General features: G+C 45.0%; 1 protein-coding gene across 3 annotated transcripts in view; it reads left to right on the top strand.

Moving 5' to 3' along the window:
- The window catches only part of herc2 (HECT and RLD domain containing E3 ubiquitin protein ligase 2), a 48,220-nt gene extending 22,158 nt beyond the window's left edge, over positions 1-26,062 (top strand). For all 3 annotated transcript variants that reach the window (XM_083970667.1, XM_083970666.1, XM_083970668.1), the window contains 49 exons: positions 55-193; positions 432-578; positions 1,213-1,355; positions 2,111-2,378; positions 2,550-2,692; positions 2,779-2,877; positions 3,163-3,331; positions 3,437-3,562; positions 3,689-3,797; positions 3,890-4,029; positions 4,136-4,326; positions 4,437-4,542; positions 4,931-5,022; positions 5,114-5,289; positions 5,566-5,677; positions 6,167-6,248; positions 6,332-6,566; positions 6,768-6,945; positions 7,131-7,212; positions 7,507-7,678; positions 7,765-7,909; positions 8,742-8,967; positions 9,691-9,862; positions 10,269-10,455; positions 11,349-11,492; positions 11,579-11,770; positions 11,871-12,024; positions 12,178-12,285; positions 12,368-12,499; positions 12,645-12,803; positions 12,896-13,014; positions 14,005-14,130; positions 14,240-14,395; positions 14,509-14,823; positions 15,204-15,418; positions 16,288-16,465; positions 16,631-16,792; positions 17,172-17,263; positions 17,384-17,523; positions 17,701-17,888; positions 18,493-18,690; positions 18,785-18,868; positions 19,285-19,426; positions 19,526-19,720; positions 19,996-20,108; positions 22,125-22,315; positions 22,415-22,520; positions 23,380-23,592; positions 25,136-26,062. In XM_083970667.1, the coding sequence (XP_083826793.1) occupies positions 55-193; positions 432-578; positions 1,213-1,355; positions 2,111-2,378; positions 2,550-2,692; positions 2,779-2,877; positions 3,163-3,331; positions 3,437-3,562; positions 3,689-3,797; positions 3,890-4,029; positions 4,136-4,326; positions 4,437-4,542; positions 4,931-5,022; positions 5,114-5,289; positions 5,566-5,677; positions 6,167-6,248; positions 6,332-6,566; positions 6,768-6,945; positions 7,131-7,212; positions 7,507-7,678; positions 7,765-7,909; positions 8,742-8,967; positions 9,691-9,862; positions 10,269-10,455; positions 11,349-11,492; positions 11,579-11,770; positions 11,871-12,024; positions 12,178-12,285; positions 12,368-12,499; positions 12,645-12,803; positions 12,896-13,014; positions 14,005-14,130; positions 14,240-14,395; positions 14,509-14,823; positions 15,204-15,418; positions 16,288-16,465; positions 16,631-16,792; positions 17,172-17,263; positions 17,384-17,523; positions 17,701-17,888; positions 18,493-18,690; positions 18,785-18,868; positions 19,285-19,426; positions 19,526-19,720; positions 19,996-20,108; positions 22,125-22,315; positions 22,415-22,520; positions 23,380-23,592; positions 25,136-25,408 (7,734 nt within the window). In that variant the 3' untranslated portion in view covers positions 25,409-26,062. The remainder of the gene's footprint in view (positions 1-54; positions 194-431; positions 579-1,212; positions 1,356-2,110; positions 2,379-2,549; positions 2,693-2,778; positions 2,878-3,162; positions 3,332-3,436; positions 3,563-3,688; positions 3,798-3,889; positions 4,030-4,135; positions 4,327-4,436; positions 4,543-4,930; positions 5,023-5,113; positions 5,290-5,565; positions 5,678-6,166; positions 6,249-6,331; positions 6,567-6,767; positions 6,946-7,130; positions 7,213-7,506; positions 7,679-7,764; positions 7,910-8,741; positions 8,968-9,690; positions 9,863-10,268; positions 10,456-11,348; positions 11,493-11,578; positions 11,771-11,870; positions 12,025-12,177; positions 12,286-12,367; positions 12,500-12,644; positions 12,804-12,895; positions 13,015-14,004; positions 14,131-14,239; positions 14,396-14,508; positions 14,824-15,203; positions 15,419-16,287; positions 16,466-16,630; positions 16,793-17,171; positions 17,264-17,383; positions 17,524-17,700; positions 17,889-18,492; positions 18,691-18,784; positions 18,869-19,284; positions 19,427-19,525; positions 19,721-19,995; positions 20,109-22,124; positions 22,316-22,414; positions 22,521-23,379; positions 23,593-25,135) is intronic.
- Positions 26,063-27,332: the final 1,270 nt, after the last annotated feature.

Raw genomic sequence — 27,332 nt, 5'->3', positions numbered from 1 at the left:
ACTTAAACTTAAAACTGCAAACAACTGACTTTATTTAACTGCTGTTTTCCTCAGCTGCCTGCAGTATCCTTCAGCGTGCAGAACCTCCCCTTCACTGAGCCCATGTTGGCAGTTTGGGCCCAGCTGGTCAGCCTGGCTGGAAGCAAACTAGAGAAACAGCGTCTGAAGAAGTCCCTCAGTCGAGGACTTACAGGTACAGGAACTACTGAGGCACACAACACAAATGTTGTAGACTTAATTGTCTCACATCTGACTTAATCTTTTGAGGATTGATTGCTTGTCCAGTTCGTTTTTTACAAATGATGTCCACATGACCATAACAAATTCTGGTTTAAATTATGTAGGATGCTCTGATTTAATTATGGAGGATTCGTTGATTTAATGGCCAGAAGGTCCAGTCAACTGAGTAATCAAATCTATTATGTCTGCAGCTGACCAGGTGGACATCCATTTGCTCCGGTGCCAGCAGCTGAGGCTGTATATTTTGAAGGCAGGGCGGGCCCTGCTGTCTCATCAGGACAAACTCAGGCAAATCCTCTCCCAGCCTGCAGTTGTGGACATCGGACCGAACCCCTCTGGTAAGGAAGTGAATTATCAATTCCTTTTGTGTCTCAGGTACTTCGGCTGTCTTTTGTTTCGCACTTCCATTTCACACGAAACTATGACCAGGTTATGTTCAGAGTTTCATCCTAAAATCGGCTATAAAAGCGCAGCTGTTTCACTATTTAACTAATTTACAGCTGGCGTCACCTTTACTTTGAAAGTCCAGTGGAGCTGGATCAGATGGAACGTTTGTACGGAGGGAGAGATTGCGCTAAAAACATTAGCAAAAACAAATTTCTGGTTTGGTGACTCACCTTTTTCACTCTTTCTGAGTCTGCAGGCATACAGTATGCATATATATGCACCCCTACAGGGGTTTGGTCACCCTTGGTCAGCCTTCTGGTACTCATTTCAACAAAACTGCTAATTTTTTCATTGTCCTCAATAGTAAACAGAGTCATTTTTTGAATAATCAAAGAAAGATCATTTAATACAAGGCAAGAAATGATGACAAAATATGCACACCTGGCAAAGGATGATATGTGGGTGGATCTAGACTGAAATGCTCAACAGAGTTTTGAAACACTGCTATAATCACAAAAGTTTTATACCTTAGAGAGAATGTTACATTTGACCCAGACATAATATTGTCTGTCATGTTGTTTGCAGAGGACCCAGTGGTGTCGTCTCCTGATGTAGGAGATCTGTCTCCCGAGGGCCCCCTCCCGCCATTGATCCTCCTGCAGCAGCTGCTGTCTGCTGCCACCCAGCCTTCCCCAATCAAAGCCATTTTTGACAGGCAGGAGATGGAGGTGAGTCAATAAACCCTTCTTCAGTAGCCTGGTGCAGCCCTGCTGCACAAAATTAGATCAAGCACAAAAGTTTACTCTCTGACTTATTTCACTGACGATACAAATTATTTACTTGGGGCTGTCAAAGTTAGCGTGATGATAATGCGTTAACGCCAATTACTTTAAACACACGTATTAATACATGCATGGAAGTGACGCAGCAGTGATGTGTGGACGGCAAGTAGAAACAAACCTAAGATATTGATAAAGAAATGGGTCTTTTGAACGGCAAGTTCAGCTTCAAAGTCCCGTCAGATGGGTCAGTTATTTGCATTTTGAAGCAATAGTCAGATTTGCAGAACACACGTGATGTGAAATAAGTATCAGATTCTTCTCTCATCAGCAGAAGCAAATACCTTGAGACTTCAGAAAACACAGATGGGAAACTTGAACAGTGTGATTAGCTATCCAATTAAATCTCCAACCAGTGTGGCAGCTGAAGCAGCAGGAGGAGGTCAGGAGGGGTTAGATGTAGCTAATGACAAGAGATGTAGGAGGACAGCAGCCACCATGCTGCTGTTAGAGAGCCAGCTAGGGCAACAGGTGGGATCCACAGGAAACACTGAGGTAAGCCCTTCTCCTGTCTGTGCTGGTAGATAAGATTGGTGAGGGGAAAAGTCCATAATTCCTAATGGTCGTCCAGCTGAAATATTCATACATCCAGTTGGTGTGTTAACTTTGAGCTCATCGTTATCTGTGTGTCTGTGGGTGTGCAGGCAGCAGCTCTGGCAGTGTGTCAGTACCTGGCCGTGGAATCCGCCCACCCGTCCTCGCCCCTGTTTGAGGAGAGCAGCTCCAGTGAGGCCACCACCCCTGTCACCATACAACACGTCAGACCTCCCAAACAGAAGAAACAGAAGACGTCTCCTGTCCCTCCGTTACCCATAGTCCTCCAGCTCATGGAGATGGGGTTCCCACGGAAGAACATTGAGTTTGCACTGAAGTCTCTGTCAGGGACTACGGGCAATGCCTCTGGTGTGCCAGGTATGTTGTCATATCACATAAACCTGAGTTTGTGACTGTTGCTTTTGGAAACTTTCACCTCTTCACTAAAACTCTGTAGCCGTCTCTGCAGCAGTGTATCTGCTGTACTTGTGTCTTGATACATAATGTTTTGAGATGGACTTCTGGAGAATAATTGAGCGTATACATCAGGTGTTGAGGCTCTGGTGGGCTGGCTGCTGGACCATCCAGACATTCACGTCACTGAGCTGTCAGATGCCGACACTGTGTCAGATGAATACTCCGATGAGGAGGTGCTGGAGGAGCTGGAGGAGCCAGAGCCGACATTCCCTGTGGTACATTACTTTTAACTATTATTTTTTGCCCTAACTCAATCAATAATGGACAGAGCCAATGTAACGTTGCTTGTGTTTTATATCAGCCTCCAGGTGTGGTGGTGACTGAAAGCCAGACATTTAAGAAGAGATCCGATTTCCAAAGCAACGATGATTATGCAGTTTATGTTAGAGAGAACATTCAGGTGAGAGCAGCGACATTTTCAAGAGTTCTTCAAAATACCTTAAAGGAATAGTAGGTTTGTTACCTTTAATTGTTGGTGCAAGTTATTTTTGGAACAGCTGAGCAGAGTAGTGAGCAGCTCACGGCTCTGCTCCGCCACTCTAAAAACAGCTTGCACCGACAATTAAAGGTAACGAACCTACTCCTAAGACTATAGGGATTATGGCAAAATTTGCCAAAATGTTGAACTATCCCAAAGTTTAAAGGAATGTGAGTTAAGTCTGAATGATCACTGACTCCTGTGCAGGTGGGGATGATGGTCAAGTGCTGCAGAACGTACGAGGAAGTGTACGATGGAGATGTCGGGAAAGTGATTAAACTGGACAGAGATGGACTTCATGACTTGAATGTGCAATGTGACTGGCAGCAAAAAGGAGGAACGTACTGGGTCCGCTACATTCATATTGAACTACTTGGTAAGTTTTTACAATGTGACATGATTCTGGTGAGAATGTGAGTTGCTCTGGGGCAACCTCAGCAACATGTTTGACACGTTTTGGATGTTTATTTTTCTTTACCAGGATTCCCACCACAAAGTTCTCCGTCCCATATAAAGATCGGTGACAAAGTGAGGGTGAAGCCCACAGTCACAACACCAAAGTACAAATGGGGCTCTGTCACTCACAGGAGTGTGGGAGTTGTGAAAGGTAAGGCCGTCTCTGTGGCCTTTAAACAGTGAATCATCCACTATCTGATGATCAGATACAGTATCTGTTGAACACGCTGAGTATCCTGTTGTCTTTACTAATGGAGCTAATTGATTTTTTTTGTAGCTTTCAGTGCCAACGGCAAGGATGTGATTGTAGACTTCCCTCAGCAGTCCCACTGGACTGGGCTGTTGTCTGAGATGGAATTGGTGCCCAGCGTTCACCCAGGAGTGAGGTATGGATACGTCACTGGTTCCTCTCTATATCAGTTACAATATCCGTGTTTCCCAAAATGTCGTTTAAACACGATCTCTGTGCACTCTGCAGGTGTGACGGCTGTCAGATGTTCCCTATAAACGGCCCCAGGTTCAAATGTAGGAACTGCGATGACTTTGACTTCTGTGAAAACTGCTTCAAGACCCGCAAACACAACACCAGACATTCCTTTGGCAGAATCAACGAGCCTGGTTAGTCACACATTTCCCTCTGACTCGACAGTGTTTATATTTCTGTCTGCTTGTGTGTGTGTGTATGTGTGTGTGTGAACCTGTTGCTCATCTTTCCTACAATCAGGTCAGTCTCCAGCATTCTGCGGCCGCTCAGGAAAACAGCTCAAGAAGCATCACAGCAGCCAGCGCGGGATGCTGATCGACGACTGGTCCCGCGCTGTCAAGAGCCTCAACGTCTCATCCTCGGTTAACCAGGCCTCACGCCTCATTGACTGCAGTGATCAGTGTTGGCAGTCCTCCGGCTCGCAGGGAAAGGTAGGAGATTGTATTCCATACTCTAATAAGCTGGATGACAGTCTATTTAGTTTGCTTTATTAAAGCGTAATGCATCACATGAGGGGATTTGTCATTTTTTTACTCTGCAGCACTGGATTCGTCTGGAGCTTTTCCCAGACATTCTTGTACACAGGCTGAAGATGATTGTAGACCCAGCAGACAGCAGCTACATGCCCTCACTAGTGGTCGTGTCAGGTGAATTACATTTTTCTTTATGTGTAGCTACCATCATTGGCTGTTTCTTGCCATTTAATTAAGACAACTGGTTTGTGTTTTTACTGAAGAATTCTTCCTTCATATGCAGGGGGTTTTGACTGCTAATGACGGTTACGCATGATTAAAACCTACTCTCTCTTCTTAACAAATGTTTGTTTTTGTTTTTCATTTTCTTTTAATTGAGCATCAACAATATGGTACATAGATACACATACAGAAGGATCACAATGCTCATATTTATATTTTAAAGAACATGTTGGACACCAATCCAGAAAAAATAATTAATTGAATGAAATAAAAATAAATAGACATAACAAAAAGAGCATATACCAACAAATGTTTTTTTTTTTTTTTTTTGAAAATGCAGGTGGAAGTTCCCTGAACAACTTGATCGAGCTGAAGACAATCAACATCAATCCCACAGACACCACCGTCCTCCTGCTCAGTGACTGCACTGAGGTTGTTCGGCTTCGTCATTGTCATCAACTTCTACTTGTTGTTAATGGTTGTAAAATTAGCATTGGAATGACCTGGATGTTGTCTTCAACAGTATCACAGGTACATTGAGATTGCAATCAAGCAGTGCCGCAGCTCTGGGATCGACTGTAAGATTCATGGACTCGGCATCGTGGGGCGTATCAGGGCAGAGGATGAAGACCTGGCCACAGTCCCTTTCCTGGCGTCGGACAATGAAGAAGAGGATGATGACAAAACGGCCACTGGAAGGTATGGCCGGGTGGACGGCATGTGTCTGCTCACATAAATATATTCCAGTGTTCAGGTACACGGTGTTATGCCCTTATAAAAGATAACGCTCGAGGACTTCTAAGCTGCATTTAGAGTGTCCTAGATAGTGTAAATTAAAAGTACAGCTATGTTTACCAGGATGCAGCCGTGTTTTTTACTGTCGCATTTTCAAGTAATCAAGAGAACAAATTAAAAACGGAGATGAAGTGAACTGGATTTGACTCTCTCGCTGTGTGTTTTGGTTTTGTCCTTCAGTCTTGCTCGAAAGAAATCATCAGGCCTGGAGTCGGCAGCCACCATCAGGACCAAAGTGTTTGTCTGGGGGTTGAATGATAAGGATCAGCTGGGAGGACTCAAGGGCTCTAAGGTGCAGCTCGCCATATAATGAAACAGTAATTCAAATTGAAGGCTTTTGTGTATTTGTATTGAACACTTTGTAGCAGGCGCAGAGGCAGTCGCAGGATAAATGCAAACAGTTTTATTCAGCACATGGTCACCACAAGAAAATGAAGTTATTATCAAAAGTAAATATCGTCACATGAACAATGAAAACATTTATTTTGACCTTCTTGATGCTTAGGCAGGACTAAATCTATCTGCTCTGCTGCTTAGAAAATCTATAACCATGACTTTAATAAACTAGTCTAGTCTAGTTACTCTAGTGGTGTTTTCAATGTAAAACGTTGCATGTGGCGGGGGACAGTATTTCTCTTTTAAATGTGCTCAAGTAGCACAATATGGAGATACTCAAGTTCAAGACAAGTCCTCAAAATTGTACTTGAGGTGAATCCTTGGGGTGAGCCTGCACCAGAGGCTCAGACCGTCCTCTAATCGCTTTTGTCCGTGTTCTTCACAGATCAAGGTGCCTTCGTTCTCTGAAACCCTCTCTGCACTCAACGTGGTGCAGGTGGCCGGAGGATCCAAAAGCCTCTTTGCAGGTGCGTCAAAATTGCCTTTGGAGTTTATATTCTTTTGTAACATACACCTAAAGTGTCTGTAACTTTACCTTTATTTGTTACAGTGACAGTTGAAGGGAAGATCTATGCTTGTGGAGAGGCCACGAATGGCAGGTTAGGCCTGGGCCTGTCCAGCGGGACCATCCCCATCCCCCGTCAGATCACTGCACTCAGTAACTACGTGGTGAAGAAGGTCGCCGTGCATTCTGGGGGACGCCACGCCATGGCGCTGACCGTTGACGGGAAGGTGTTCTCCTGGGGAGAGGGAGACGACGGCAAACTGGGACACTTCAGCAGAATGTATGTTATTCTACACAGATGCTGAGTATTCTTGAATAGCGCTTTAATGGCTTCATTCAACGTGATTTCCTGCTCTTTATGCTCGTAATGACTTCACAGATAACGGTCTTGCTCTTAATATCTTAAATCAGATTGGCGGAAATGGAAAATGTCAAATGTTTTTGTTCAGCATGTAAAAGTAAACAATGATTCTCTGAACAGGAACTGTGACAAACCTCGGTTAATTGAAGCACTGAAAACCAAGCGCATCCGGGACATCGCCTGTGGCAGCTCTCACAGCGCTGCAATCACCTCCAGTGGAGAGTTATACAGCTGGGGATTGGGGGAATATGGCCGCCTCGGACATGGGGACAACACCACTCAGCTGAGGCCTAAACTGGTACGTTCGCCTCGTTCTTACATCCTCTTCTGGTGATGATATTATAGTTGGTAACGACAGAGATGTGCACATGTATTGAAATGTAATGAATTAATTTGTTTATAATATTTTTCTGCTTTAGCAAATTTTCTATGAAGTGTCTACATTGACCGTGTGCTCCTTGTTCCTCTGTCTTCCACCTTTAGGTAAAAGTGCTTCTGGGGCACCGTGTGATCCAGGTGGCTTGTGGGAGCAGGGATGCTCAAACTCTAGCCCTTACTGATGAAGGTATTTCTGTTAATGCACGTAACTATGTCCTGTTTGTTATTTTCTGAGCCCTAGTGTTGATTGCATGTCACATTATACCAGCTTGTGTAATTACAAAATCACAAACCAAAGGCTTGTTCATGAAAGTGTTAAATGTGATGGGAAATTTATTCAACAAGCTTCTGATGACTTATATTAAACTCAAATCAAATCTCATTATTTGAAATGAATACTTTTCAGAAGTAGATTTTTTTTTCTGAAGGGTGGATTTGCTTCAGTTCCTGGTTGGTATTGAATGTTTTAAATTTTTCTCAGGGTTGGTGTTCTCCTGGGGTGATGGGGACTTTGGAAAGCTTGGCCGTGGAGGCAGCGAGGGCTGCAACATCCCGCAGAACATCGAGAGACTCAACGGACAGGGCGTCTGCCAAATTGAATGTGGAGCACAGTTCTCCCTGGCTCTCACCAAATCTGGAGTGGTGTGGACATGGTGAGATGGATGGACGAGCCATCGCGGCATCTTTTCATTATCCGTCCTCTGGCTTTCATATGTTAACCGTTTCTTCTCCCAAACAGGGGGAAAGGTGACTATTTCCGTTTGGGCCATGGTACTGACGTCCATGTGCGCAAGCCCCAGATGGTGGAAGGACTGAGGGGCAAAAAGATCGTCCACGTGGCCGTTGGAGCACTTCACTGTCTGGCTGTCACAGACACAGGACAGGTTAGCGCTGACCTCCACCTGCAGAGTGCTATAAAACACAGCACTGCGTTCACACACTGCTCATTTACTGCTGTGGCTCGGTTCCAGCACTGTGAGTTACTCCTCCTCCAGTGACAGTTGATATATTGACTCCCGCTCTACTTTTTCGGCACCTCTGACGTTTACTGTTACTCATCTTATTTCACCTTGTATAATCCCTTCTCTCGGAATAAGTTTTATATGTGTTAGCATGTTACTTTCTGTGATGAGAGGCAGCTGCTCAGTGTTTGACCACCTACTCGAAGCAGTGCCTTTTACTTTTTCACATTTTATCTGAAGTCCCAGTCAAGATGTGTTCCCACACTATTCAGTAATGTATCTTAAAGAGGAACTAAGCAGGATTTTCTCGTGGCTATGCTACATTTTTACCTAAACTACATGACTTGTGACTTGTTACGAGTGAGAACGGAGGCTCTCTGCCTTCCACCTGGCGTCTCATGGCTGAAAACCAACCTTTCAACATCAGTGTAGTACTTGGCCGTCGTCCCGGTGTTCCAGCTCTCGTCTCTGCGACACTGCAACACAAACGCACTTTGTAATCTTTTGTTTATGACAGTTAAGACTACACAGATAGGCACGTCATAACATTGTAAGTTATCCATCGCTCCATATATTGATTTTTCTCTGGCTTTGTTGTAAACCAATGCACATGGCCAGGTAGAGGGTTAGCAACACAGTGGACAAGTGACCAGACTTGCATAGTTCTTCTTTAAAGTATTTTTATTTGATTAGTGAGACAGGCATACAGAGTGCTCTGTACTGAACTCTGAACAAAATGATGTTCCTCTGTCAGGTGTATGCATGGGGCGACAATGACCATGGGCAGCAGGGGAACGGCACCACCACAGTCAACAGGAAGCCCACCCTCGTCCAGGGTCTGGAGGGGCAGAAGATCACTCGAGTGGCCTGTGGCTCCTCCCACAGCGTGGCTTGGACCACTGTGGATGTGACCACGCCCTCGGTTCACGAGCCTGTCCTCTTCCAGACGGCCAGAGACTCCCTTGGAGCTTCCTATTTAGGTAATCCTCCCTCTCTTTGTTCATCCTGCCCAGTTATGTCAATTCTGATGGTCAGGATTGTGATAACTGCTTTTAGATGTGAAGCAGGTTAAAGGTTTGTAGTTAGTTAGATACCATCAACATTTATATTTAGTAGATAGCAGATTGTCCACAAGGGGGAGCTCTTCAATTATTATTAGAATAGGGTCTGTAATTATGGGCAGCTTAAAGTCAAACAAGTGAAGTGACTGAAGTAAAATGTTTGAACTTGAAAAAAAAAAAAAAAAGAAAGAATAAAAATAAATACAAAAGCAAATGCATCGTTGCAATCTGTATAATTCAGAGAGTAGTTTTATCATGTGATAGGATGACAGGATTCTTTATTCAAACTGGTGGTAGTTTTGATAAGCTTTTAATTTAGCATGTTAATTACTACTGTTAATACACATTCCTTAAAAATACTGACCCAGTCACATGGAGTTGAAGTTAGTGACAACAAACTGCTCATGTAGGCAGCTCCAGTTTCAACACTCAAACATAATTGCAGAAGCTATGACTTTTCCGGCCTGTAGGTGACAGACAAGACCGGGGCAACATCTGCAGGAGTAGGAGTTATGTTTTTAATCAAGTAGTTGGACTGGAACAGCTGGATCAATCCTGGTGACTCTTCACCTCTGCAACTGAGGCTGGTTAAAGGTGTTTAACGTTGGTGACATTGCATTGTCTTGTTGCTGTCCACCACAGGTGTCCAGTCAGACAGTGACTCATCAGTTGTTAGCAACAAGATGAGCGGGCAGAGCAGTGTGAAGCCCAATCGACCATCTCTGGCCAAGATTCTCCTCAGTCTGGACGGCAACTTGGCCAAACAGCAGGCTCTGTCTCATGTACTGTCAGCTCTCCAGATCATGTATGCAAGGTAAGTTGTATATCTAAAAGATCCTCTCCTGATGGCCCAGACGACTTAACATGGCAAAACTCATAGGAATCTTGACTTGGACACGTGATAAAGTAGTCTGCAGTGTGGGAAGATCTCACATGTAATTGAGCCTTGGTTATAATCAGTAAAAGTTATCTATTGTAAAAGCAGCAGAGACGTGCATCAGTGCAGCAGAGGATTATCATCTTGTTTGTTTAGCACTAGTTAAAATCCTAATTGCTGCATCAACAAACTAGTAATAAATGATGCCCCGCTGAGGCTGGAATTGTAAACGGGGTGAGTGTGAAGTGTGAATGACCTCTAAATGAATTAATCTGCTGACTGGTACCATTAATTGTCATTAGTCAGTATTAGTGTTGACAGGACGTGTTGTGTGTTTCCTCAGGGATGCAGCGGTCGGTGCACTGATGCCAGCCAGCATGATACTGCCAGCCGAGTGTCCTTCCAGCTCCCCCGTCCCCCCGTCAGACTCGTCATCCTCATCCTCCGTGAGTGATGAAGAGAGTTCCCCAGTCCCACCTGAAACTGAGGACCGGGTCAGCCCTAACCCCTGGCAGGACAAGAAGAGTGATGTAAGGAACACACACAGGCGCTTTCTATACTGTGCTTTGGTTTTAAAACAACAAACCTCACTCTACCTGAAAAAGTCAACTTAAAAAATGTCAGTGAGGGGGTTTGCATACTCTTTTTGCATCAAAGCGCTGCCTCAACTTTATTTTGTGCTGAACTACTGTAAAACTGTGGCCTGTGCATTGTGTATTTGTATCCATAATGACCAGGTGTGTAAATACAACCATCAGCAGTCTATATTTGGGTGCATCTCAGAAAGACCAGATACTCTCACAGGGCTTTGATTGAAATTCCAACTCTGGATAAGTTTTCTACCACAACTTTCTCCATTATTATTCTTGGGAGTTAAAGCTGTGATCCTGAGGAGTTTTGTCCTAGTCGATCAGGAGACACCTCTGAGCTACAGCTAAAGGCATGTTGAACAGTAACTTTGTGTGGAGCAGCTGGTGTCGGTGTCGTTTTAGTTTGTATAGAAAACACACTATAAAAGAATAAAGGACCGTGTCATGTATTGCAGATAAACGTCGCCGGTGAGCATCGTGGTTGACATGAACTTCACTGACAGACCTATTGTGTTTCCTGTGGCTGCTTCACAATGAAAGACGCCTTGTGTTTAACCAGCTCATTTATTTAATATAACAAATAGCAGACAGATGTTTCAGTTTAATTAACAGCAGCTTAATGCAGGTCTGACACAGTGTAAAAAGAACAGTAAACACTGAGGCTCATACTGGTGAGATAAAGCTCCACAAAAAGCAGGCGTAATGAACTCTCCATTTAAACATTTCAATAGCGAGGTCATTTCTGAACGACTACTGCGGGCAAAAACCAATGCGGTAAAACATTTATTATAACGGTACTGGAGCTGATTCTGTGTGTTCTTGTGTGTGAGCAGGTTCCTTCATCAGAGGATGCCGTCACCCCATCATCAGCCGTGACTCCATCTGCCTCTGGTGCGTCCTCACGGCCTTTCATCCCCGTCACCGATGACCCGGGAGCAGCCAGCATCATCGCCGAGACCATGACAAAGACGAAAGAGGTTTGCCCGGCCGATGACAAACTCATATCTGTCGAACGCCAGCCGCGCATGCATGACTCAGCCGCTTTCTCATTTTTGCTCAACAGGACTCGGAGAGCCAGAGCAAAGTGGTCGGTCCGGAGCCTCAGCACCTGGACGAGTTCACCAGCCTCCTCGTGCCCGACGACACACGAGTGATGGTGGACCTGCTCAAACTGGCGGTGTCCTGCCGCTCCGGGGAGAAGGGCAAGGAGGTGTTGTCCGCTGTGCTGTCTGGCATGGGCACGGCCTATCCACAGGTATTGTTCTTCAGAGTCCGTGTGTGTGTGTGTCTATGTGTCTGTGTCTGTGATAAACAGAAAGTCAGCTGTTAACCGGTCGGCTCTGGGTTGTGTGCAGGTCGCTGACATGCTGCTGGAGTTGTGCGTCACCGAGCTGGAGGACGTCGCCACGGATTCACAGAGTGGCCGCCTGTCCTCCCAGCCAGTTGTCGTGGAGAGCAGCCATCCGTACACAGATGACACGTCTACCAGTGGCACTGTGAAGATCCCAGGTAAAAAAAAAAACACTGTACAAGCCTTTTTGATTTACACTCGAGTTCAACACTGAGCTCAGTATTCAGAGGAACTTGAATGAACTAGACAATTTCCAGGAGATCACTAAGGGCCGCCTCTTGAACACACACCTCTCTTTTTCCTGTCTGAAGGCGCTGAGGGTCTAAGGATAGAATTCGACCGGCAGTGTTCAACTGAGAGACGCCATGACCCGCTGACAATCATGGACGGAGCCAACAGGATTGTCTCTGTTCGATCAGGTGATTAGGGGAAGACTGTAAAACCTCAATGTGAAGACAAGAGATCTTGAATAAATGTATTGACACGCTGCGTGTGTTTCAGGCCGGGAGTGGTCCGACTGGTCCAGTGAATTACGGATCCCAGGAGATGAACTGAAATGGAAATTCACCAGTGACGGCTCCGTCAACGGATGGGGCTGGCGCTTCACCGTCTATCCCATCATGCCTGCTGCTGGTGAGTCACAATGTTCTCACTGGTTTTGACATCAATTTTGTACCTCACATGGTCATATGTAATGTATTCTAGTCTCTGTAATCAAATTATTATGATACAATGACACAACACAGGCTTGTGACACTTTTTTTATGTCTTTTCTCAGGTCCTAAAGACTTGCTGTCTGACCGCTGCATCTTGTCCTGTCCCTCCATGGACTTGGTCACATGTCTCTTGGACTTCAGGCTCAACTTTGCCTCCAACAGGAGCATCGTGCCTCGACTAGCTGCTTCCCTTGCTGCTTGTGCCCAGCTCAGTGCACTAGGTACAGTACAGCTGAGACTTTACTGGAATCTAAGTGTAGTTGATTCAGCTCTGTTAGAAATCAAGTGTATAATCATTTTTTCTTTGATTCAGCTGCTGGTCACAGAATGTGGGCTCTGCAGAGACTACGGAAGCTCCTGACCACTGAGTACGGTCAGTCCATCAACATCAACAGGCTGCTGGGAGACAGCGAAGGTGAAGCCCGCTCCATGGTGAGTACTTGACTTCTAATGTGGGTCACCCAAACCAAATCATGTATTTTATATTTTTTTATCCTTTGATTGATTGATTGTCTACACAGTCTTAATTGTATATCTTGTCTTTTTCACACAATACTCAGATTATTCAGTTGCTTTAGTTATCTTAAAGCAGATATCAGCTTCACGGCCGTTTCGGCTAATGCTGCGTTCAAGGCAGGCTTTTGAAACCGTAAGTTACAGCTTCAAGTCACAACTACGGCTTGGTAGCGTTCCAGGTAACCCGTAGCTCGTGTTTTTACCATCCTGTTGTCTGTGAAAGTTCCCTATAACGGCCACTCGTAACTTCCGACCCGTGAACTCGTACCAGATCGAACTGGTTTGACTTCACAGGAAGGAAAAACACAAAGTACGAGTTTCTTTGAACGCACCATGAGTTAGCAGCCCCCGCCCTTGTCAGGCATCAATTGGTCCTCGTGCTACGTCACCACATTCACGCGCATCCCTTGGCTGCACACACAGCCCTTCATGCCGTTCTCTCTCCTCATTGGATAACACTTGTATCCCACAAGGAAAATTTTCTCCTCGGGTTACAGCAGAGCAGAGTGACGGAGAGACTCGTGTTTAGGCTGAAATACTTCATGTAAGTGATTGCTGACGGAAAATAGGACTATTTAGGACTTATATTAACAAAAACATTCCACTGATATCTGCTTTAAGCTGAGAGTGGCAAGTTGGCAACTACCTGTACAAAGTATCTGATGATGTGAATACCATATCCTATATACCATTATCCTATACTGTATATATACTCTATTTGTATGTGTATGTATTAACTCCTTCCACCTTCACCATTTAAGTCCTCTTTCCTTTCCTTCCCCTGCTCCACCATCTGCTGCAGTTGGTGTGTAATTCTTTCAGAACTGGATAAAATGATGATATTAAATCAACAGAAACGGGTAAATTTAATAGAAATCCAGGTCCCTTATGAGTATTTTCTTCCAGACTTTCACAGGCAGCGCATTGGCGGCTCTAGTGAAGGGTCTACCAGAGGCACTGCAGAGGCAGTATGAGTACGAGGACCCCATCGTCAGGGGAGGGAAGCAGCTGCTCCACAGTCCCTTCTTCAAGGTACGATAACAATCCTGTCCTCGTCCTCACAGCGGCTTCACAACCCGAGAGTGTTGTGGATTATTCAATGCTGTTTTCTCACGGAGGTTAATTTTAACATTTTGTCCAGGTCTTGGTTGCTCTTGCTTGTGATCTGGAGCTCGACACCTTACCCTGCTGCGCTGAGACCCATAAATGGGCCTGGTTCCGCCGATACTGCACCGCCTCCAGAGTGGCCGTGGCTCTGGACAAGAGAACCTCTCTACCAAGACCCTTCCTGGATGAGGTGAGTGTGCCAGTCCGTGCTCTCCGCGCCAGCCTTCACTTTTCTCCATCACACTTTGACCTGACATTGTTCTTAATCCCCCCCCTCCCTCCATCTTTCACATCCCTTTGAAGGTTACAAAGAAAATTCGTGAGCTCATGGCCGACCACGAGAGCATGAACGCCCTCCACGAGAGTCATGACTTGTTCAAGCGCGAGCACGACGAGCAGCTCGTGCAGTGGATGAACCGGCGACCCGACGACTGGACCCTCTCTGCCGGGGGCAGTGGCACCATCTATGGCTGGGGCCACAACCACAGAGGGCAGCTGGGGGGCATCGAGGGGGCCAAGGTCAAAGTGCCCACTCCCACTGAAGCCCTCGCCACGCTGCGGCCGGTGCAGCTCATCGGAGGGGAGCAGACTCTGTTTGCCGTCACGGCCGATGGCAAGGTGTGCACAGACTCTCCACAGTACCAGCACCTGTCAGGGCTGCACACTGTAAATGTACAGGTGCATCTCAATAAATCAGAATATCATGGAAAAGTTTATGTCAGTGATTTAAGGTGAAACTAATACATGATATAGATCCATTACACACAGAATGAAACATTTCATGTCTTTATTTATTTAATTTCTTTTAATTGTAATGGTTGTGGCTTCACATTTAATGAAGACCTAGAATTCAGAACCTCAAAAAATGTGAATATTACAAAATTAAGTCCTTGCTTTTTGACTTTATCTACTGGAAATTGACTTTTCTATGATATTCTAATCCACTGAGATGCACCTGTATGTAATGTCACACTGACATGTTTTGTCTCGATCCTCAGCTGTACGCTACAGGATACGGAGCAGGAGGCAGGCTGGGAATCGGCGGCACCGAGTCCGTGTCCACCCCCACTTTACTGGAGTCCATCCAACACGTCTTCATCAGGAAGGTGGCTGTGAACTCTGGAGGGAAGCACTGCCTGGCACTGTCCTCCGAGGGAGAAGTCTACTCATGGGGAGAAGCTGAGGATGGAAAACTCGGTCATGGGAACAGAAGGTTGAGACTGAATCACTCATCTCATAACACACTTAATGTCACAATATTGACGCCACACCAGAAACAGTATGTAAATCAGACACATTCTGTTAGAGTTGTCAGTGTCTAAACTGAATCTGAATGTGACACAGACATGAGGAAAAGAATAGGAATCTATTTTCCAACATTGTTGGCAGCTGCATGCGGAGACAGTGATATTTTAGAGACATTTTCTGTCAAATACAATTCAGAAACAAATTCTGTTAAATGTAACATTCAAGTAGCCTAAAAACTATGTAGCAGTGATGCAGCAGACACACACAGCCAGTGTGAAGACAGATGCATGAGAGCCGTAGTGTGTTCCCTGCGTCACATTTTTTTTAACCTTTATTTTCCAGGTAAATCAATTGAGAACAAGTTCTCATTTACAATGATGACCTGGGCCAAAGGCATCGAACATAACAAGTACAAATGCAGAATTTACAATACAATACATTAATAAGTGTAAAACAGTTAAATATTCAAGTAAATACATTTTAAATGTACAATGTATAAAACCAATCTGAAAAAAATAGTAACAGGAGCAGTGGTCCTGAGTAATTGAATGCAGCAAGTGCATGAAGGTTTATGAGGTTACTGGAGCGTAGATTGTGGTCATTGTTATAGAGGTTGAGTAGAGAGCGAAGATAGACAGGGGTTTTGCCGATTATGGTTTTATAGATAAATTGGTACCAATGAATCAGTCTGCAAGAGTGGAGAAATGGCAGGGAATAAAGGTTGCAATGGTGGGTACTGAAAGGGGATTGGAGTATGATAGATGGTGTCCTAATTAAGAATAACAAGGACATACAGGTTTTGTTTTTATAGTAACTGAGTGCTCTTGACTTTAGCCCCTGTGACCGCCCACGTGTGATCGAGTCCCTGAGGGGAGTTGAAGTGGTGGATATCGCGGCCGGAGGAGCTCACAGCGCCTGCATCACAGCCAGCGGAGAGCTCTTCACCTGGGGCAAAGGTCGCTATGGACGACTGGGTCACGGAGACAGCGAGGACCAGCTTAAACCCAAGCTGGTCAGTCGACGCTTTCAACAGCCCACTTTCTCACACAGCTCAAAATAACAGTTGCCAGCCCTAAGTGTGACATAGACTTGCCCGAGTGTCAGTGTTTGTGACGCGTATTCACTCTGACAGTGTTTCCCAAGCAGTCACAGTTTGTGTCTTTGGCTTTTTTTCCAGGTGGATGCACTGCAGGGTCACAGGGTCATCGACGTGGCCTGTGGCAGTGGGGACGCCCAGACGCTGTGTCTAACAGACGATGACATGGTCTGGTCCTGGGGAGACGGGGACTATGGCAAATTGGGCCGTGGAGGCAGCGATGGCTGCAAAATCCCCATGAAGGTAGGGCAGATTACACAGCGGTGTGTACTGGAGGTCAGGGAGCATCACTGGTGTATTCTTTTACTTGTTATTTTATATAAAAAAAAGAAAAAAGGAAGACAAAAGAGCAGCAAACTTTAAATTAGTTTTCCTTTCCTTGTAAGATTCACGGCCACAACTGTTACACACAGTATACAAGACGTTCAGATTTGTTGTTTCACCAGAACAGGAGGTGCTAGATTATTAAACAGATGATCAGATCACAGTTACAAACACATTCAGCAACCTCACTGAACAACAGAATACCTTGACGCACAGTGATTTGTGTTAACATTGTGGTGGAATGGATTTTATTATTGGTGAGATTAATGATGCAAATTTTTTTTTTTCTAATCCTCAGATTGACTCTCTCACCGGCCTTGGAGTGGTCAAAGTGGAGTGTGGCTCTCAGTTTTCTGTGGCTCTCACAAAGTCTGGAGCAGTGTACACATGGTATGTGCAGTGGTACCGACACACAGATCTGTTGTGTAATTCTAACATTTGACAATGATACAGAGGACACAATAAATACACATGACATACACATGACAATGTTATTTTCTCCATTTTAAGGGGGAAAGGCGACTATCATCGGTTGGGCCACGGCTCTGACGACCACGTCCGACGGCCCAGACAGGTCCAGGGACTACAAGGGAAAAAGGTCATCGCCATTGCCACAGGGTCACTGCACTGTGTGTGCTGCACTGAGGATGGTAGGACGAAGGACGACTGCTGATTATTATTGATTATCATCTCTTTTTGTCCTTTTTCTTTGAGATGATTTTGTTGTTTAGGTTCTGTTTGCCATATATGTTCCCAAGAGCTGAGCTCAGTTGCGTTGGGTGGCAGCTTTTCAGAAATCTGTTGTTGTGCTGTTGTGTTTGGCACAGGAGAAGTGTACACATGGGGTGACAACGACGAGGGCCAACTTGGAGATGGGACCACAAATGCCATCCAGAGGCCGCGGCTGGTGGCGGCGCTGCAGGGCAAGAAAATCAACAGGGTGGCTTGTGGGTCTGCGCACACCCTCGCCTGGTCCACCAGCAAGCCCACCAACGCTGGGAAACTGCCTGCACAGGTACGAAGATTACACTGGCAGAATTTTATTACTGAGCAGAAAGAAAATTGTTGGATTGTGTATTTGATGAGTTTGATGAGGGAAACCAAGAAATCCCATTAGTCTCCGTAGCGTAGCTCTGAGCAGCTAGCGGCTCTGCTCCGCCGTTCTAAAAACAGCTTGCACCGACAATTAAAGGTAACAAACCTACTACTGTGACTATAGGGATTATGGCAATGGAACAGTTTGACAAAATGTTGAACTACCCCTTTAAGGGGCACATCATTTGGCTTGAGATTGCCTCCCTGTGCGTTAAAGAAGTAACAAAATAAATATTTAACAAGAATTGATATCTACATACAGCGTCATATTATTTGAAAGCAAAAACATATCCATAATCCCATAAATATCATCAGTGGAGACAACAATCAAAGTCAGAAATACATCAGAACTACATCATGAATGGGAATAGATTAAAACCTGCCTTATTACTGGACAGACATTGTAACTTCATGTAGATGGCAGTAAAGCTTCGCAGACACAAGCTTCATTAAACTGGCTGCCTCCAAACCTTCAAATGTCTCTCCTGCTATCAGTCTCTCACTCTCGGTGTGTTGTGTTAAAGGTGCCAATGGAATACAACCACCTGCAAGAAATCCCCATCATGGCCCTGAGGAACAGGCTGCTCCTCCTGCATCACATCTCGGAGCTCTTCTGCCCGTGTATACCCATGTTCGACCTGGAGGGCAGGCTGGGGCAGACGGGTCACGGACCCTCGGTTGGCTTCGACACGCTCAGGGGCATCCTCATCTCCCAGGGCAAGGTGGGTGGGCTTGGCTTTCAGAGCCAGAAACATGCAAACAAAAGTGCACGCAGCTTAATTTACCCGGTGGGATGTTTTTTTTGTGTCTGAGCAGGAAGCAGCTTTCAGGAAGGTGGTTCAAGCCACGATGGTGAGGGACAGACAGCACGGACCTGTGGTGGAGCTCAACAGGATACAGGTACAGTAGGAATACGTGAAAACAGCCCATAGTAAACATCTGCACAGGAGTCTTATCTGTCTTCTAGTTTCCTCCTCCCTCGTACTGTAGTTTCCTTCCCCCTCTTCCTCCCTCCCTCCCTCCCTCTCACTGTGAGGCTGTGTTCCAGACAGGCTCCTCAGCGTTACATGTGATGTCTTTCATAAGGGGATTTTTCTTTTTTCTTTTTTTTGGTGTGTGTAAGAGAGATCTGCACACCAACCTGTCTGCGGTGGTTCCTGGCCTTTTTTTTTTTTCTTTCTTTTTTTTTTTACTGTGTAGACCCCCCCCCTACATTCCCTCTCCACCAGAGCCTCCTCTCTATCCAACAGCAACTTATTAAGCACAGAGCAGGACCAAATCAAACCACTATCGTTGTGTTTTTCTTGACCCTGTAGGTGAAGCGTTCCCGGAGCAAAGGGGGTCTGGCAGGTCCTGATGGAACCAAGTCTGTCTTTGGTCAGATGTGTGCCAAAATGAGTTCATTCAGCCCAGACAGTCTACTGCTCCCTCATCGTGTCTGGAAGGTCAAATTTGTGGGTATGTGTCCACATCCGCCAACATGTCTCTGATGTGGCTTCTCCTTTAAAAAGAATGTGAAATTAAAAGCAAAGTGTATCTTTTTTTTTATTCTCTCAGGGGAGTCCGTGGACGACTGCGGTGGAGGTTACAGCGAGTCCATCGCAGAAATGTGCGAGGAGCTGCAGAACGCCCTGACTCCGCTGCTCATTGTCACCCCCAACGGTCGCGATGAGTCGGGCGCCAACAGAGACTGTTTCCTGCTCAACCCTGCAGCCAAGTCCCCTCTTCACATGAGCATGTTCCGCTTCCTAGGTATAATCCAGTTAATCTCCCAGTCAGGTCTTCTGGGGCGTTAATCCTTGATAAACACAAACTGAAAAAACTGAAAATATGCATGAATTATTTTAAAACACACAAATGCTTCATGTGCATATTCGCTGATAAAACATCTGGCTTGAACCGATGAGCATGCTTCATTTAATTCACATCAATTTTATATTGTTGCAAAACATTTCCTACAACACAGCGATGCAGGATTGTTGAAGTTTGATGTGTGGGTAATGTGCTCTGCCTTGCTGCGTCTGCAGGAGTGCTCCTGGGTATCGCAATCCGGACTGGAAGCCCTCTTAGTCTGAATCTGGCAGAGCCTGTTTGGAAACAACTGGCAGGCATGAACCTGACCATTGCTGACCTCAGTGAGGTACGTACACAGTCCTGCTCCTCAGCGCACAAAGTGCCCCACTGTCTGTGTGTGTGTGTGCAGTGTGTAGTGTGTACTTATGATGGTTGATGGAGTGTAGGGCAAGCGCCTCTAAGGTTTTACTGTTGTCATAGTAATTTACTTTCAAATCAGTACTTGAATGCTATACTTAGTTATTGTTTGGTGTGTCACAACATTAACCAACAGTGACAGTGGCACACAGACACGTGACCACATGACAGGCATACAAGTTAGAACAAGACTAGTAAGATGTTAAAAAAGTGATGTGTGTGTTTAGCTCAGTTGGTAGACTTTATTTGTCGGTGCAAGCTATTTTTAGAACCACCGAGCAGAGCTGCGAGCTGCTCAGAGCTACGCCACGGAGGCTCATGGGATTTCTTGGTTTTCCTCATAAAACCCATCAAATACACAATCCAACAACTCCAAAACGCTCTGGTGGACAAGTTGTGACCTGCACATTCACCACGCTATGAGATAATAACAGAACGTTACATGACAGAGTTGTTTTAGAGATAAATTCATGCAAAACCGCTGATGTGTTTTGCCTTCAGGGACAGTTTTTCAGCAAGCAGTCTCTGTGTTTACCTCGAAAACAACTCTGTCTCATAAAGTTCCGTTATTATCTCATAACGTGGTGAACGTGCAGGTCATAACTTGTCCACCAGAGCGTTTTGGAGTTGTTGGATTGTGTATTTGATGAGTTTGATGAGGGAAACCAAGAAATCCCACGAGCCTCCGTTGCGTAGCTCTGAGCAGCTCACGGCTGAGCTCAGCAGTTCTAAAAATAGCTTGCACCGACAAATAAAGGTAATGAACCTACTGCTATGACTATAGCGATTATGGCAATGGGCCAGTTTGCCAAAATGTTGAACTATCCCTTTAAGATAAAACCCCTAAAATCACCATAAATATGGTGAGCATGTTCAGAGACATGTATGTTGTGTTGATTAGTGACTCTAAATTGCATGTAAATGTGAGTGCGTGTGAGCGTCAGCCCTGTGGTAGTTTGGTGACCTGTCCCGAGTGTCCCATGTCAGCTGTGATCAGCTCCAGCCTGCACAACCCTGCATGGGGAGGCAGTATAGCCAGTGGATGGCTGATGGGATGATGAGTTAAGGAGTATATTCCGGCAAAAGCATGAGGTTATTTTTTTTTAATTCATTCTGACGGAAACTCTGAGCATATTCAAGTTCATCATATTGAAATAATAGGAAACCACAGAGAAATCAGATTAGAGGGATGTTTTTACAAGATGCTCATTGTTTAATTATGAGCAGCTTAGTGTCATACACTGTTGTGACACACTGTACCCATTAAGTCCCATGCAACCCCACAGAAGCTCCATCTAACTCAATCTAACATCTCCCTCGGCTGGAAAAACGTCTCTCTTTATGTCAGGTATTATATAACACTTGGAGCCCTCATGAGCTGCATTATAACCTGCTAAAAGAACACATTCCTATACATTCCTCCATGGATTAATCCCTAAGCCCATAATCTCCCTGCTCTCCAAATGGTACAGAATACTACAGTAGGAACCATTTCTGTGAGCTCAGACTTCGTTCTTCTAATATATATGCAAATATCATCTAAATTCACATCTGCAACAAAAGTCATGACCCTCACCCTCGGCTTTTGTCTAAGAGATGGCACCCACCTCTCACGCTGTGATCATGAGCTCCTGAACCTTCTCAGGGAGGAAACCGATGTGGAAAAAAAGCCCTTTTTCCCTCACAAAGCTTCTCTTGTCTTGCGGTTTTGCCCTTGAGACATTAGAAAGGTTAGATGGGAAATGAATCCAGCACAAGACCGTAGAAAGAGTGGATCATGGTGGAGCTCACGGGAACTGTGTTGTGGGCACAAGGGCATGAGCCTGCACACACACACACACAAACAGATGAATGCACTGTATGCACCAGCGAACTGATGACGGGTGTAGTAATTTTGTCCAAGTATGCAGCGGTGATCTGATCTGTTCTGTTCTGTTCCATCCAGGTTGATAAGGATTTCATCCCCGGCCTGATGTACATCCGCGACAATGAGGCCACAGCTGAGGAGTTTGAGGCCATGACTCTTCCCTTCACAGTGCCCAACGCCAGCGGCCAGGACATCCAGCTCAGCTCCAAATACTCGCACATCACCCTGGAGAACCGCGCTGAATACGTCCGACTGGCCATGGCCTACAGGTGAGGAAACCGGCTCCGTCAAGAGCCGTCAAGAGCTGTCCATTCTCTCACGTGAGTGTGCGTTGATCTCATCGCGCCTCTTGTTCCTTCACCCCGCAGGCTGCACGAGTTTGACGAGCAGGTGTCTGCAGTGCGCGAGGGCATGGCCCGAGTGGTTCCTGTTCCCCTGTTGTCTCTCTTCACCGGCTACGAGCTGGAAACTATGGTAAGTGAGATCAATTTGTGACCCGCTCTGGCGAAATGAGTCGGAAGTCGCAACGTTCTTTTTTTTTTATATTCAGCTGATAACGTGGAAAACCAATAAAAAATCAAAAGCTAATTTAAAAGAAATGACATTCAAAATCAATCTCCCAAAGTTTCATAGTCCAGATAATTGAGAAAAGGCAGGTAAATGACGTTGACTTGCAACTTTTTACCCTCTAAAGATGAGCACAAACGTTAAACCGTTTATGATAGAGACGAGCTGTAAACTGCATCTGAATCATGAGTTTGTCTGCTTTCCGAGGGTCCTTGAATGGTGCCTCTATCACAACAAAGGACCATATGGGGTCTGTGTAATCACGTAATACGGGAACAGACGCTAAACCGAGCGAAGCATCGATGCAACGTTTGCACATGTTTTACAAAACATCAACAAAACATTATAACTTCTGAACTGTTTATGATAGAAACAACACCTGAATCGTGAGATTCTTTGCCTCTATGGCAACAAGGGACTGTATAAGATGCGTGTAATCACGTGGTACAGGAACAGACGTCAGAGTCACGGAAGTGAGATATTCCTCCACTGGCCTTAAAAAGCAATTTTCTCGGGTTTTCAATCGGAAAAAAATAGTGGAAGACCATAATTCAATGAGCCATATTTTGAAAACCATCCAATGTATGAATTTGACGAGGGTATCATTTTAAAGATTATTTTCTCCGCTTTCCATTGATACCAAAATCTCAATTTTGAAATTTGGGTCACTGTGACTCAGATCACATTTGGTTCGGTGAAACTGCCCCTGTCCCCGCTCCATTGGTTGATTTTGACAGTAAACCCACCCCACCCCCCCTCCTCTCAGGTGTGTGGAAGCCCAGATATCCCGCTCCACCTGCTGAAGTCAGTGGCCACCTACAAAGGGGTGGAGCCTACAGCGCCGCTCATCCAGTGGTTCTGGGAAGTGATGGAGTCCTTCTCCAACACAGAGAGGTCTCTGTTCCTGAGGTTCGTCTGGGGTCGCACACGTCTGCCGCGCACAATCGCCGACTTCCGTGGCCGGGATTTCGTTGTACAGGTGAGTCGTAGAAAATTGACACAGGAGTCACTTGACATTTTGGGGAAATGTGGTTTGTTTTCTTGCTGCAAACTCACTCATGTTCTGAATACGAAACTGGAGCTAAGGGCTGGTGAGCTTAGCTTGGAAACAGGCAACTGGAGACTCCTAGTGATGGGATCACAGCAGCTGGGATGTCTGTCAATGTGCTGATGCTCCGCCCTGTGACTACTCTGTTATCACTTTATTACTACATGTGCACTTGTTACTCATCCACAGTTATACAGGGTGAAAACACTACCAGACACTGTGCTGGGCTATTTCTTGACCCAAGGCAGCGACCTCATGGAGTTCGGTTGAATCGCCTTTACTGCAACATCAATGGCCACTCTGTGCTCCTTTGCTCCATTTGATTTTTTGTGTGTATGGGATGTATGCTCATGCACAGGGAGCAGGTCATTATGGTTTAATTGAATTAATGACATTAAAGTGAACCACCTGCTATTTGCCGAAGTATTGTTTTAAAAATAATTGTATTGCTTCTCTGTAAAAATAGCCTGTCATATTCTACTGCCGGAGGTGGTTGCATAGCAACACACACCTCAGGATTAGCATATCTAGTGTTATTATTCACATTGAGCTGAGAATTTCTATTGATGAAAAAGTGAGACAAGGTGAATGAGACTTGTTTGGGAATACTGATGTTGATATTTTTGTCTTCCGTGTTTCCTTTTCGGGCTTTACCTGTTGACACATCTGGAAACACAATTATTGCTAATGTAACAGCTGGTCAAGGATTTCACTATTATCACTGCCGCTCATTACTCAGGTTAATATGTTGCTCCACTTGTTTGGAAGTGGAGCAAGTTGGAGTCCAGTTGGAGTCCAGTAGCTCCTCAGGCTGCCCTCACATCTGTGCCCAGTCACACACACAAACACACATACTCTCCTGATTCTGAGATCAGCCTGAAAGAGGAGGGGGACAGCTGTGCTCCTCACGCTGTGATTGGTGCACCTCCTTGAAAGGCCAGCTGCCTGGCTGATTCTGGGGTAACACAACAGCTCCAGGAAACTGTGCTCATGAGATTATTACCACGCTGCTCTGTGCAGGAGGGCAAAGAGATAGAGATACCTTTTTAAGCTGGGCAGTTTGGATTGCCCCACCCCCCATTCCCCATGGTGATCAGATGAAATAGAGAGGGCCAAGGACCCCAGAATTGACACAAATTAGACCACGGACCCACATTGGACAGAACACCAGAAATACACAAATATTTATTCTGAGATTGAATAACCTTTCTCCAAAAAAGTTTTTAAACATTCTAGAAAAAAATGTGAAATTTCAACAACAAAATTTTTTTTTTTAAAGTGGTAAAACTTTCTCAAAAACTTAAAAAATTCTAGAAAAAAGAGGTAAAATTTAAAGAAAAAGTTGGGGACCCCCTTGAACCTTCACAAGGACCCCACTTTGAGAACCATTGTTTTAAACTGTTTCTCTAAATGTGAAGTTATTTGTTTTATAGACTCTAATGTCAGCTTTCTCACTCTTTACTCCCTGCTCCAGGTTCTGGATAAGTACAACCCCCCTGACCACTTCCTGCCAGAGTCCTACACCTGCTTCTTCCTGCTCAAGCTGCCCAGGTACTCGTGCAAACAGGTGCTGGAGGAGAAACTGAAATACGCCATCCACTTCTGCAAGTCCATCGACACCGACGACTACGCCCGCATCGCCCTGTCCGGCGAGCCCGCCGCTGACGACAGCAGCGAGGACTCGGACAACGAGGACGCCGACTCGTTCGCCTCGGACTCCACCCAGGACTACCTGACGGGACACTGAACTGTGACCTTCACAGAGGGACAAGTTGAAGAAGAGCCACAGAGAGACTGCGTTGAACACAGCTATTCAAACACACATTCATACAGGCATTCTACTAAGACACAAACGTCTGTGGGGGAAAAATGTGCAATGAGCTTTAAAAGCATTATAAGCTAAAGAGAGGAACAAACACAGGTTTGCTCTGATTTAGTTTCTTTAAAATAAAGTGGGGTGATCAGCTGCACATGTGATAGTTGTGTTACATGGGAATAATGTATATTATTACAGAGTTTAAAAAAAAAAAGGCTCCAGCCTAGCACTGTGGTAGATTTCTCCCCTTGGTTTGTGTGAATTACCTGCCCCTAGTTTGTATATAGAAATTAATGTGTGACAAAACAGTAGTATTACTTTGTTTCTTGGTAATAGCCATGTTTATTTATATATATAAATATATATAAAAAAACAACCATTTTTAACTTGAAAAGATCAGTGTTTCTCACTCGGCTCGCGTCGGTCAGAGCCCACTGAAGGGTCATTTTACGATTCCTGTATTTACCCCCTCCCTTCACCATGTTTGTGCACTGTCTCCTTAAAGAATGTATATAATATGATTGTGCCATGTATCCACAGGTCTCATTCCTGCATATTAAATGTTAATACTTTTCTGTTATTAAATAAAAGAGAAAAAGACTGAAAACCTGTTTGTTGTGTTTTGTTAAACCCAGGGAATTTTTTTTGTTTAGCTGTGATTTTGTGTGTATGTGTGTGTCTTTTAATTTTCTGTCTGCCTGCTAAACAACCAGTAGCGCATCAGCAACACAAATTGATACAAGGAGTGTTTGAAATAATTTCAGAATGACATCCATTTCCTGGATTTTGTTCCCCATAAATCTTTGTCAGACATTGCAGTCTGGATTAAGGTTATTCTGTAAATGTAATGCTTTTGGAAAGGGTTAAGAGGTGGATCTCATGAAGCCATTGGATGTCATTTCTCCAAACTAGGTCAGAGATTCATGTGAGTTTTCTTCTGTCTTTTCTTCTTTCTCTGAATATAATGGTGCTAGAGGTTGCAGCAGGACAATGGTGGAGTGTTGCTGTGATACTGGACATCACTGTTAACTCTGTAGCTCTATAGGATTAAAGAAATCTCCCACAATACCCCCTGCAGTGTGCTGCTGTCAGCTGTGCCTGAGCATCATGAGGGGCTGTGCCTCCCTCGTGCTGGGAGAAAACGTGGCATGGTGCAGGGAATCTTGAGACCTACTCACAGACTCCACTACACATTCCTCTTGGTGTCTCTGCCTGTAGTAAATTACCCCCGGTGTGTGTGCGTGTGTGTCTACATTCGCCTCATATATTCATGCATAGCTCAGTGTGGTTCAAAGGCATGAGAAAAAAAAAACCCTTCTGTTTTATGAAGGCTTGGTTTGGCTTAAAATTCATTAGCATTCTTCGTGGACTTAGTGGTTTTTTTCAGTAATAACCACAGAGTACATTATACTGGTGGGAGTCAGGTGCTCTTCAATACAGTCCAGACCAGAGTCGGGGAGCGAGGAGGGTGGAGACTAGGAATCAGCAGTCTCCTTCAGTTGCATGGCTGTGTGTAACTGTTATGTGTTATATACCTGTTACATAAACTAGTCTGCAACAGTGCAGGAAAGTGGTGAGTGGGTGTGCTAATCTTGCATCACAATGCTTACATATGTTCTACCAGTTGGTGTATTCCAATATTTCTCATTTATAACCAATCCTCTTGACCCTGTTTCAACAGTTTCTGGCCACGACTACAACAGTCTGTGTAGTTAGTGTGCCTTTCGTCCTGTTTTTAAAGTGGACAGGGCTCAGTTAGAAAAAGATGACGTCATGGCAATTGAAGGTTATGGGAGGGTTTCTCAAGTTGTAACTAGAACTGAGTCTGATGAATCCTCTCAGTTGTGGGTTCAGT

Source organism: Trachurus trachurus (assembly GCF_905171665.1).
Source record: "Trachurus trachurus genome assembly, chromosome: 4".
Taxonomy (NCBI): Eukaryota; Metazoa; Chordata; class Actinopteri; order Carangiformes; family Carangidae; genus Trachurus; species Trachurus trachurus.
The sequence above is the reverse complement of the archived record's forward strand: the minus strand, read 5'-3'. Positions and strand labels throughout refer to the sequence as shown.